At 40.1% G+C, this 13,636-nt stretch overlaps 1 protein-coding gene across 1 annotated transcript in view; it reads left to right on the top strand.

The window, feature by feature from the left end:
- The window catches only part of mthfd1l (methylenetetrahydrofolate dehydrogenase (NADP+ dependent) 1 like), a 48,371-nt gene that overhangs the window by 32,068 nt on the left and 2,667 nt on the right, over window positions 1–13,636 (top strand). Inside the window, exons 23-26 of the mRNA XM_082506932.1 lie at window positions 3,355–3,458; window positions 3,594–3,771; window positions 5,034–5,141; window positions 5,238–5,390. Coding sequence (XP_082363058.1) covers window positions 3,355–3,458; window positions 3,594–3,771; window positions 5,034–5,141; window positions 5,238–5,390 — 543 coding nt within the window. The remainder of the gene's footprint in view (window positions 1–3,354; window positions 3,459–3,593; window positions 3,772–5,033; window positions 5,142–5,237; window positions 5,391–13,636) is intronic.

Here is a 13,636-nt window from a genome sequence, read left to right on the forward strand (position 1 = left end):
ATAAAATAGTTATCTGTATCTGTCCTTATTGTATTTAGTCTGAAAGTTCAGGATGTTTTCAGGAGAATTAAGGCTATTTACACTCATTAACATAACTCTATTTGGTGATGTGCTTGGTGCTGTGTTTTGAGTAAACTACCATGGCAGTGAAGCATGACCGTGGGTGGTGATCCCACTTCCTCTTCATGCAGCTGTTTTGTGACCTGGCTCCTAATGGGCTTACTGTACACATTAGGGCTACTTACAGAGCAGTGCATCATCTTTGTATTAATGTATACTTGGTCTCTCCTCTGTGTCAAACATGTGTAATATTAACCAGAAAAATCATGGAAGGGAGACGTCATTTGACAGCATTTATAAGATGTTTATGTGATGCAATAAAGGGTCTTGGAGATTGTACTAGAGATGGCACGATACCACTTTTTTATGTCCGATACCGATATCATAAATTTGGATATCTGCCGATACCGATATGAATCCGATATAGTGTTTTTTAATCAACAAAACTGTTTTTTAAATATCTTGCTGCATTTTGTATAAGTTCATACTCAAGTTTAAAACAACAACTACACTAAAGCTATTCTGTTATACCTGTATGAAAAAAAAAATATTTCATAGTTCAGCAATACTGATCAATCTAATAAACTTAAACCTACACCATCCTCCCTATTCTGGTATTTTAAAGAGTACTTAGCATAAATATTAAGCAACCTAACTAATAGGGTTCCAACTCCCAGCAACAACAAAAATAAATAAATAAAAAATAGGGAACCACCCCTCACGCTCCACCTCATGATGCTTAATCAACGTAATCAACCTTAATTTGATGCAGTGTGAAAAAAAAAAAAGCACAGAAATCAATTATTTTTCAAGAAATATTAAATAGATTCAACATCTTTCTTCAACAAAATTGCAGACTGCACAGATGGTACCTTCCCAAAGGAAAAAGTACTATAGCTTACTAGGGTATATATATTAGACTTAATAGTCACTATATACAGTAATTGACTTCTATTCATTTTACATCAAATTAAAACTTTGGGTGTCAGATAATTATTTATTAAAAGCTACACATTTTAAATGAGAATAAGAAAGAAAAGTATGTCTTTGTGCCCCTTTTCCCTGTTCATGCCCTATCGGCCCCCCTGGCTAAACTTTGCTAGATCCGCCCCTGCACAGTTACAGCCGTCAGCTGTAGAAAAAGATCCTCGAGTAGAAAGTAATAATAAATACATTCTAACAATAGCTGATCAAGCTTAAACGTGCTGCTGTTGTTCAGCCGCTGGTTTCCTCTTTCTGGTGCAAAGTGGGCCAAAAGCAAACTAGAGACACGGACTCGCGACAGAAAAGCCGATCAGCTGATCGTTAAGCAGTTTCATGATTGAAGTAGCAGCAGGAGAGGCAGTCGCTCCATATATCGCTTGTTAAGCTTAACGCAGGAATGCTTTACAAACATTCAGAGATGGACTTACACACTTGCTTTACTTCTCTCGGGATAACTTTGTCGGAGATGAAATGCCGGGTTGCTAGCGAAGCTCCAAATGCTATCCAGACCACCGACAGGTCCCGCATGCCACAGCCGCTCTATCACGTGATGCATACTGCTCCGACGTGCTAACGTTCTGAGGTGAGTTACAGCGTGTTGCAAGTTTTGTGAGGTGCTTTCGTGATATTTAATGGATCGGATTACATTTTTTATTTTTCTCCGATATCCGATCCAGTAATTTAGGTCAGTATCGGACCGATACCGATACGTAATATCGGATCGGTCCATCTCTAGATTGTACTGAACCAGTCCACCTCAAGCTTTCAGCTGCATTCCCACTGACATTTAAATCTCCATCTACCTGCATAAATCTGCTGCCAACAACCGTGATTAGAAGCATTTGATGTATTAAGAGAACATTTGCCGTTGGTTTCTACTATGTAGACTTAAGCAAAAGTGGAGTCGGGATTCTTTTGGTGTGTGTGTGTGTGTGTGTGTGCATGTGCGGCTGTATCTGGCCAAAATCAGTGGTCTCTCAGGCAGGTTCAGCTGAGTAAATAATGAAGCAGTTAATTAAGGTTAACTGTAAAGCCTGTAATAAGAACCAGAAGTACTGAGGAAAGCAGAGCTCAGGAAATGAATTTATGGGACCTGTATGGCCTTACTCTTCTTAGCCTGTGGCTACACACAAATAGTGCTAGATTAGATTACTTTGGTCGCATAGGAGCTTATCGTGAAGCTACTACAGTGTGCACGTAGTAGCATGCGGTTCAATATGAGCTATTGAATTGCTGCACACATCACCGGATCAAGTATAATGATGCAATCACATGCAAAGCACACAAGTGTTAGTAACGAGACATTTTATATCAGCCTGAACAACTTATACAAAATGGTGAATAGGACATTAATGTATTTAAATGAAGCTCCCACTAGAATCACAGATTTCCTGTCATGCCCTTTAAATCATATCTCTGTAAACTGCTTATCAGTTACACAAGAATCTTTAGCATTTTTTCCACTGGTGAGCTGAAGATGCAGGAAAACTTTCTCCATCTCATTTGTTATCTTTTAGGGGTTTTTTTGTATTTTTATTTCAGTATTAAGTAAGACAGGAATTTCTTTTTGGCGGGGGCTGAGTGTTTTCATAGAACAAAGATCCACAGGACACAATTAGCATGTAAGATTTCTGCAAACCATTTAAGTACTTATTTCTGACTTATATAGTACTCGGAGTGAGGGATATGGCCTTGAAATTCTATCACGATATAAGTGTAACAGGTTTTTAACCACCTGCTGAAAGCTCTGGTTTTCCACCATGTAGCTGAATCAATAAATTCCATTCTACCATCTTCCTCCCTCATGGAGTGCAACTTGGAAGTGCTCCAACGATGCTTGGTGGAGTATTTTGCTTACATTTAGGTCACAGATGATAGTATCTCCTCCCTCACGCCGTGATTTCACCTTTAACAGGAACCGTTTTCTTGCATAATTTGCAGGTTGTTGGGGAATGTTAAAGTAACTGATGTGCAGCTCTTGGGCATCCCCTGAACTTAAACTCGTGTAGAAAAGATGTGACACAATGTGACATTTTTATATTGCATAATATACCGGTGTAATCGTGGGCGGGATAATATAACACAGCCCTGTGTATTGTTTATTCTTTTAAAGAAGCCAAATGAACACATCCACCTTGTAAGAAACTGTGCAGCGCAGATGTTATGAAGCTACAGGACGTGTAGCTCGTCTATTACATTTATAATATGTTTTGGTTCAAGTTGTGGCACATTTTATGGGTTAGATGTGTTTTGTTTTTTAATAACAGTTTGTTACCTCTGCTCTCTTTCCTCTTTCTCTTCCACCTCTAGAACCTGAGCCTGGTTGCTGGCGGCTGCCGTAGCAATCTCAGGAAGCAGATCCAGATTGTACATCTGTTTGGGGTACCAGTCGTGGTTGCTGTTAATGTCTTCAAGTAAGTTGTATATTACGGCTATATTTTTTTAAAAACAGCTAACTGCAAGTAAAGCTACTAATTGTGATTAATTTGTATTTTATATAAACGCCAGCTTCGCGCTGCTAATGGTGCTTTTTTCCTCGGATCTTTTAGGACAGACACCCAGGCAGAGATCGACCTTGTATGTCAGATAGCGAAAGAGTGTGGCGCATCCGACGCTTTGCCGTGCAACCACTGGGCGCAGGGTGGAAGAGGCTGCTCGGAGCTCGCCCAGGCTGTGAAGGAGGCTGCCAGCAAACCCAGCGACTACCAGTTTCTCTACAACACAGAGGTGAGTGCAGATAATGTAGTGGAAATTTTATTTAGTTATTGCTCTACGATAGGCGGTATCCCTGTTCCTTCTGTTTCAGTGTTGGATAATTAGTAAATTATGTTGATTTTGGGAGCTAGAGTAGGTTGAAGTAAAAAAACATCAGCTGGTTTGAGTTAGCGAGTCTAGGAGGTTGTGACTTAAATTAACTGACCTTGTTATGCTGTTTGTGTCTTTGTGCATGGCTCCATTAGCAGTAAGCATGTGCCTGCATGCAAGCGCTCTCAACAACAGGATTTATTGGATATTAAATTAATAAATCAAACCTTAACTGCTGTATAATAAGGTGTTCAATCTTTTGATTATTCCATGTGCTAGACGAGTTAGAGGGAAGGTCAGACAGAAAACCTCAGGCTTGGATGTTTGCCAGAAGAGAAGGTAGTGTGAGAATATCCCATACCTGCTAAAGTTCCAAGTTAGCAGCTCGGATGGATGATACAGAAGAACTGCACCTCGATACACCTGGCAGGTGATGGTGTCTCATAGCGAAGATGCTGAAATTCTGAATATATTAGTGATGAGATATTCTGCGACAAGCTGCAGTTTAGGAGATGAAGAAAGAAGTCAAAGATGTGTTTATAAATGGTTTTTATATGTTTCTCATTAATAAGCTGTTGATGCCATAGTGCTCAAATCCGCTGTTATTACATGTTTTTGACCAAAAAGGAAAAACAAAGGTTTGTAGTGTCAAGTGAGAATCAGATATAACGTTCTTTTTTTAATCTAATGACACCTGAATGTGTCGGCTTTGTTTACAAACCACACCTCGGGCAGTTTTGCATTAGAAATTAGGCCATCAGTCTTCCAGGTCAGAAGTAATATTTGTACATCCCTTTCAGTTTGTCAGAAGTCTTTTGTCACATTAAAAGAAAGTAGAATTGCAAATACATGAGTCCGTCATTGATTGTTGTCTAAATACCCCTGAAATGGAGACAGGCTTGATCAAGATCTAAAAGCAAATGACATTGTGTACTTGGCTTCAGTCAAATGGGCAGAAAATCCGAATAAAGTCACTTTAACAGAGGAATAAAGGCAGCTTTCTTAGCTATCACATGTCTGATAAGAGCTCAAAGTTTAAATATTTAATTCATTTTGCTGAACTGTGTTTGATTCTGATGTCACGCTGATATGTGTTCACTTCACCAAATCTAATTTCCTCACTTCCCTTTGAGTGTAGAGCTGTTGTGTGTTCACCTGCATTTGATGCGCTGTCCTTCCGATAGATGTCGATCGTGGAGAAGATCAGAACAATAGCCCAGAGAGTGTACGGGGCCGATGACATCGAGCTGTCTCCAGAGGCCAAGACCAAGACAGATTATTACCATCAACAAGTGAGCTCACTGCCGCTGCAGTAACTGACTCATCTCATTTCGCTTTCCTCTGTGACAAGGTCACACAATGACTATTTCTCTTTTGCCTTTTACAAGGGTTATGGTTCATTGCCCATCTGCATGGCCAAGACCCATCTGTCCCTGTCCCACATGCCCGACAAGAAGGGGGCACCCACTGGATTTGTTTTGCCAATCAGAGATGTCCGTGCCAGCATTGGAGCTGGCTTCATCTACCCATTAGTGGGAACGGTACGTGGTCTGCAGCAGGTTAACGTTGACCTCTTGGTCCATGCCTCATAGCGCGAAGTCACAGAGCTTTTTGAAAGTGATTGGCTTCACAATACTGCACAGAGGTGATAAGAAAGTGCATTTGGTGTCACTTACAGAGAAAACTTGGACCAGCTTTATGTAGGCTGTAAAGCAGACGTCTGCACAGAAATCACACCACAAGTGTTTTCTTGTTTCTCGTGCCTACACGTTTGCCTGTGCAGCTGCTTCTTTCTTGAAGAATGTTCAATTTAATTTTGTTAACATGACACCGTTCCTTAACCTTGCCAAAGCTTAATATCTCCATTCTCCAACCCTTGAAGCTCATTCTGATCTTCAAGGGTTCGGTGGGTGTGTAGGATTATTGTTCCTTGAATGTGCTAATTCATCTGTCAATGTTAATTCCTTCCTCCCTCGAGTTCGTCCCCGGAGAGTGTGTGTGATTTTGGTCCTCTCTGTTGCTTTCCCTGAGCCATGTAGTCCTACTTAGAGCAAACAAGGCTGGCTAGAGCCTTTTGCTTGATGATGGGCTGGGCAGGCAGGAAGGAAGCGGCTTCCTGAGTGCTTTGGCTCCCGCTGTTTCACCAGTGTGCCCTCAGGGCCTGGCTTTGAAAGGCTGGGCCAGAGGTGTGAGACGCTGGCCATGCTTGGAAAGGCATCTTGTAGGGTTGTGGCATCTCTCCACTTTCCACAACCTGCCTTTGATGTGCTGCTGCCTATGGAGCCACTGGCACACTGACATCTCTTGAACTATGACTTCTAACCCAAAGGAAGTTCTTTGTTTGTCCTCTGAACTCGTTGGCTTAGCTTCTGCTTGACACACTGACCCAAGACTGAAACTTTTAATAGTTTAAAGATTACACCATTTCTAATCGCTGCATGATTTTCATGTTAGCACCTGTTGCTCTGGCACAGTTAAAATTGTGCTATTTTGTTTAAAATGGCTTTATTAAGAAAAAAGTCAAGAAACCTCCATGAGATAATTTCTTCGATAGAACTGTCAGGGGACTTCCGATGCCTTAGCTCTGATTACAGCTAAGAACTCAATTCTCCCTTCACGGAAAGAGGTGAAAAGCTCTCAGTCAAGATAATAAGAAGGAGGATGGCGGGGTTTTAGATCGATGGGTAGGTTAGGGGTCTGCAGGGTGAAGAGTCAGGAAGGCACTGATGTGATTCTCCAGATATGTATGGGAGGAGTTGCAAGCGGAACAATAGATGTCTTTGGAATTCATATCCCGTTAGAATTGCTTTCACTGAATCATTACACCCTAAACCAGTCAGGTTTATAGAAACGCCCTCCTTGGCTGAATATTCTCTGGTTAAACTTTAAAGATGGTTGATGATTAAAGATTTCTTATCAATTCTAAGAAAGGCAACAGATATAGCAGTTAGCCCTAAAGCTGCAGCATGCAATATGAGTCGATCTCCTGCAGTGCCCCCTTTTCTCTTCTAAGCCCCACCCATAAGCAGTAGTTGTAGTGGTCTACGCATTCACCTAACAAGCAAAAGATCCCCAGGTTGATGCTGGAAGGAGCCACAAATCCTATTGAGGTTTGGTCAGCAAAGGCATCTGGCATTTAAAGAAAATATCTGCCAACCCAAATACGTGGAGCCTCTTGCTGCAGCAACCCCATGTGAATAACGTATCAACCGAAAGCAGCTTCTTAGATACACACTAGGATGTTCCTGGTGACTAATTTACTAGTTGTTTAAACAGGAAGAAGAAAAGACCAGACTACTTTAAAAGATGGAGAACATCCAGAACTGACCACAGTCAGGCTTAAACATTCAGGGTGGGGGCAGGCTTCTGTCCAGGCTGGATTCTTGGATAGTGGACGGTGGAATTGCAGCATCTAGCATTCAGCTGACTTGTCGCCCACATCCCTACTACACGTGCTTCATACATGCTGCACCTGTGAATCGAACCCTGTTTTCCCAGGTTAAAGTCTTCTGTTTAATCACACCACACCATCTTACTTCCGATCTGGAATTTTTTGCTCTTCTTGCTACTTCATAGAACTTACCTGAACTCGCCTGACAAAACCTGTGATTGGCTCCAATCTTAGTGTAGAGTTTCTATTTTAAAAAGCCCAGTAATGGCACAGGATTCCCTGTGTGCTGAAAGATTATTATGGATTTTCTTGTCCAGTGATGGCAAAAAACAGCTGTCTGTTTCAGTTTTCATAAATTTTGGATAACTCTGTTATCTTAATGACCTGCCGGCCAACAGGTCCAGTAAATGTATTTATCTGGTAATTGACCTGTGCCTCAACTGCAGCTTTACTAAAGTTAAATTAGACACGAGGCAGAGATTGATCAAGTTGCACAGCGTCATTAAACGCATTATTCAGTTCTTCATCATCAAGGCAGCAAACATACATGAACAGATGCGTCTATGGTAGTATACATGTAGCATTAGAATGAATACACCATACACACCACAAATAAGCAGTAAATGTACAAAGGTTCACAAACAATGGAACACCTTTGGCAAAACGAAGGACAATTTACAAGCTTGGCTTTATTTATCTATGCAAGCACGCAGCCTGAAGTACATCACAGAAGAAGATTCAAAATTAAAGATTAAAAGTTTAAAAAGTTTGGCATGAAAAAATAAAAACCTGTAAGTACACACACATTTACAAAAAACCTGTACAGGATTTGTCATTCATTGACAATCAGTGATACTGTTTTTTTTAGCCCCAAACAGGATGCACCGTAGTCCGTAAAAAACGTAAGAAGTCCAAAGTGCACGGTTCAGAGTTCAGACTAGATCTAAAACTAGGGCTGTTCGATATAACGATAGATATCGGATGACGATATAAAAACGTCTATCGTTTCATTTTACACTATTGTTTGTTTTGTGGTGTTGCAAAATAAACTGTTTACAGCAATATTTTTTCATTGTTTTGATGGTCACTGTAGTGGCTATATTAATTTCTTCAAGTTCTCTCTTTCTCCTTTATTTAATATAACTAAACTACAGACGGACAAGCCCCTGTTTTTATGCGTTGTCGTTAGCAACAACGACGGTAACACCATCGCGTGTCCGCTTGTTTATGTTCCACATAAACCTTTCACAATAAAGCTCAAGATCCTGTTGAGACTTTTCAAAATAAACTGAATCACGTGAAAGAGCAGCTTATTTACGGATGAGAAGTAAAAAAAAATAAAAAAATAAAAAAAAGAGCCGCCAGGTGCTAAAAAATAAACCTTAGACTTAGACTAGATGTATAGTTTCATGCATCGGTTAAAACACTCGACTCCAGGTACATGATGCGCAGCTGGAAACACTTCCCGCAAGTCGAGCTGCCCGAGATTCACAGAATTTACAGAATATGTTACAGTTTTGTGATTTATATTGTTATCGGGACGATAGAATTCTTATATCGGGATATGAGATTTTGGTCATATCACACAGCCCTATCTAAAACTTGTTAAATCTCATCTGTTCTTCACATTTTATCCATTGATTTCTATCAGACACAGATGAACCATAAATCTTAAAATGAAAACAGCTTTAATAAAAACCCCATTACTCAATAACCAAATCAACTGTGGAGAATCTGTGTGACTTTTAAAGATTTACTGTTATGGACTTCACTTATTTAATTTTAAATTGACACAAGTGTTTTTTGGTCTTTTAGATTTCATAATCTTCTCAGTACTTTTTCAAACTCTGCTGCTTGTTGACCGAGACACTTCTCCAAAACCAGTGGGGGGTAAAAAACCAGCTACATTGTCTCCTCCAGGGCTTTCCCCAACAAAGGCACATTGTGTTTGGGCATAATGAAGGGACTTATTTGCCTGAATGGGCTTTCCAACTTTAGCCACGGAGTGTTATGTGTTTTTGCGAGTGCCAACTTGTTCTCAGGCTTGAGAGGAGGACTGGCAGAACAGCACATCTTTTGTTGCTTTCATCACTTTGAAAGGTTTTCATACACTTTTTATTACCTTTTTATATTTAAATGTGCTGCCCAATATTTCATTCAAGGACGAGAAAAGTGAAAGGACCTTTTACTTGTGAATCGGAATTGATATTTTTAAATAAGGTTTGATTTGCCTCCTCCTGTGAGCTGACATTTTGTAGTCTTTCATTCAAGTAAATAAAGTGAAACTGGGATTTTGTTGCAGAACAAGGGGATGAATTTATTCCTTGCAGCTTTGCTTTCTATTACAGGAATGGAAAACATTTGCATTTGTACACAGAAGTCATCACAAAAGCAGTCTAGAGTTGTAGGGACAGAGTTTTCCCCCGTAACGATTTCTAATCACATGTCATATGTCTGTTTTTTCTGAATGGAAGCCCTTAATCGGATGCTTCTGTTCATTATTTATCAGCTGATTGTTATGACATGAGGAGCATGCACGCTAGCTAGGGCAGGAAAAATAATTTAATATTTGAATATGGAACAAAACGATTTTCCAAAACATGGCTTCTTGTTCTGGTTAATGCAGAGATCCATGGCTAAAGTGAGATTCATCAATGATAAGCCTTATAATTAGTGTATTTAATGTAGGCACACACATTTCTATAAAGTTTAGAGGGTGGTGGAGTAAATCCTACAGGTGGACAAGTTAAAATGAGATTTTATCGGGCCGGGGGTTTCCACTAAAAGGTTAATTTTAGTACCAAAAATATCAAATTACATCAAGAACAGCTTCCTATTAAATCCAAATGGATCTGATTTTTAAAGCCTACCGTATTTTTTTGGACCACAAGGCACTGGATTATAAGGCGCACTGTCGACAAACGGGTCTGTTTTCATACATAAGGCGAACCGGATTATAAGGCGCATTAAGCTAAACAAAACAGACAGATAAGTTAAAATTTGCTCAACTCATTCTTCTTGTTTCTTCCACTTCTGTAACATTAATTCATTAATTTTGAATTCTCTCTATTCCCATGTTGTTGCAGTATATTAATGACTAACCTCATATTGTGGATGGATTATCTCAGTTGTTCTCCTGACTGAAGTTTGGTCCGTTTACAGCATCCTGCCATGCGAACCCTCACGTTAACTTTTATCAGTGGAAAAAAGTTAGAGTTCATCCTCCAGCTTCACTGTGTTTATGTTATGCTAACATAGCGGTGTTGCTAGCAATCACATAGTACATCATTATATACCAGCTAGTCCAATTTCAGTAACCCTATAAAAGTCACTGCTGTTTAGTTTTCTGTCTTCATTTACGTTGGAAGTGATAGCAGAGCTGTACGTTTTAATTTTTTCAGAAATCTCTCAGTCAGAACATGCTATATCATGTTTTAGGTGGAAACTAGCGAGCTAACTTCCTGCTAACGGCTAACTCCGTTAAATTTAATAAATTCTGTTTTCGTGGATGCCTGGATGTTAAACTTAATTGTTGCACCTGGTAAAGCAGCAATGCTGATCATTTTATCAAAGTTGAAAGAATTTTGACAGTTTTTAACTTTCGGTGATGCTGCAGTGTAAGTTTGAGTTTGGGACCTGAAGAAGACTGAGTTTTGGACCCAGATTACTCAGCGAGGCTCCTGACTACAGTAGCCATAATGCTCCAAAAATCCATCAAGCGGTGCGGCTTCGTAGCTTACGAAGTCGTACTAAAACATTTTTGACAGATGTTTGAGCGCCGTGTCGCACATAAAATTAGTTCGAGGTCAGTAAGCACAACCAGAATTCATACATAAGGGGCACCAGATTATAAGGGGAACTGACGATTTTTGAGAAAATTAAAGGATTTTAAGTGCACCTCATAGTGCGGAAATATGGTAATTTCAGTATCAGATGTGCAATCGATGCCTCAAGGTACATATTGGACATCACAAATGTTTGTTCTGTTTTTCATACCTGATAAAAAATATTAATTAAATGTGTGTGCAGAATACTTACCGAATTCAATTCAGTTAAATTAAAAATTTTTATACAGTTCGAAATCACAACAACAGTCGCCTCAAAGCGCTTTATATTGTAAGGTAGACGCTACAATAATGCATACAGAGAAAAACGAAGTAATCATAAGACCCCCTTATGAGCAAGCACTTTGGCGACAGTGGGAAGGAAAAACTCCCTTTTAACAGGAAGAAACCTCCAGCAGAACCAGGCTCAGGGAGGGGCCTGGCCATCTGCTGCGACTGGTTGGGGTGAGAGAAGGAAGACTGGATAAAGACATGCTGTGGAAGAGAGACAGAGATTAATACCAGATATGATTCAATGCAGAGAGGTCTATTAACACATAGTGAGTGAACACTGTCTCTGTTTCAGCTCAGCCGTTCAGTATGATTTGATCAGTCTCTCATGTCATTGTGGAGAATTTTGGCCAACTCTTCTTTACAACATTGCTTCAGTTGATTGAGGTTTGCAGATATCTGTCATGCACAGCTCTCCTGAGGTTCTGTCACATTGTTTCAGTCAGGTTGAGCTCTGGACTTTGTCTGGGTCACTGCAGCACCTTTTCTTTGTCAGCCCTTCTGTTGTAGACTTGCTGCTGTTCTTGGGATCATTGTCCTGCTGCATGACCCAGTTTGACCCAAATGTGAGGGCTGCCTCACATTTGACCCTACAATACTTCTCTATACAGAGGAGTTAAAGGCTGAATCAGTGAGTGCAAGCCGTCTATGTTCTGTGGCTGCAAAAAAAGTGCACATTTATCCAATCATTAAGTATTAAGTATTTCAAAATGTTTTCTTATGATTGTAAGGACAGATGTTTCACATATGTCACACTACCTGCATTCCCTTTAGATTTAGGCTTCTTAGTGTGTCCTATTAGATTTTAACATTTTTATATTTTTATGTTATATTAATGTTATTACAAGTTATTTTCATGTTTTGGCTGCTATAACACAATAATTCCAATCTTTTGGGATAAATAAAGTATTTGTTATCTATTATGTTTGTTCACAGAGAGAAACATTCCTTCTTTAGCCAATTAACTCTACTCATCAGTCTACATAGTTATAATCAAAACATCCAACAATAACCCAAATTATTATTATTTTTTTTAGGGGGAGGGGGGATTTCCAGAACTATTATCCAAATTGGTGAGGAATGTAGGCAAGGAATGTAGACAGAAAAATATTTTTTTGATATCGCATGATGATTTTTGCGGAGCTTTTCCTTTATTAGATTAGATATTGGTAGCGCTAGAAGCAAAGCAAAGGAGGTGGTATAAACAGAAAGGCATGAAGTGACTGGAGCAGTAAATGCTGCAGTTAAAGTGAAAGTCCCCCCGCACTCCACCCCTGAAAAATATTTAATTGTCATTCAAGTCCTGTACAACTTTTTCAATAATCCAAATCAGGCAGCAAAGAGACCACCAACATGTCATTTAATTGAGAACGATCATGTATTTTAATTAGCCTAACCATAACTCAGTAGCATAGCAGTGGTGTACGTTTTTTGTCCATCCATCAGTTTTATGCTGCTTATCCAAGGCCCAGTTGCCAGGATTAAAGTCTAACTAGAGAAGCCTAGCCTTCCTTCTCCCTAGCCACCTCCTCCAACTCATCCAGGGGACACCAAGGGGTTCCCTCAGTGTAATTTCGCCAGTTTTTCCTGGGTCTTTCCCAGAACATTCACCTCAACTGGTGAACCAATCCAATCCTCATCCTAGCTTTAAAGCTGACCCCGGCCACCCTTCAAAGGAAGCTGCATTTCCACCACTTCTATCTGTAATCTTCTTTTTTCCATTACTACCCAGAACTTGTGGCCAAAGGTGAGGGTATAAATGTAGATCGATCGGTAGAGTGACATCTTTTCTTCTACGCTTCACTCTCTCTCAAACGCAATTCGTTGGTGCAGTGTCCTTCGGACGCCACACCAAACCATTGTCAGTCTTCACTCTCCCCTCAGCCGTAAACAAGGCCTCAAGATAGTTCAACTCCCTCATTTGGGGCAGCACCTGCTCCCTGACCAAAAGTGGGAACGCCACAAACTACCTGACCAACTCCTCTTAGCCTTGTAGATCCTGTTTCCCATGGATGCATGGACAGAGAACTTTTAATAATATGTTGGAGAACGGCTACACTGATCATGTTATTGGATTTTTAAAGAACTTTGACCTTATTTTATTTGTTAATGGTCCCTCTCTGTTTCATTTTGGCAACTGAAAGAGCATTGGGACCTCTTAGTTGGATTCATTTGGGATGTAAGCATTGACGGTGGACTTTAAAGGACACGCCCATGTCACAGCAGTCATATTTGAGGAATTGTTATCCGCTCTGTGAGATTGCGAAGGCACGTTCTCCTT

Source organism: Aulonocara stuartgranti (genome assembly GCF_965226115.1).
Source record: "Aulonocara stuartgranti genome assembly, chromosome: 15".
Lineage (NCBI taxonomy): Eukaryota > Metazoa > Chordata > Actinopteri > Cichliformes > Cichlidae > Aulonocara > Aulonocara stuartgranti.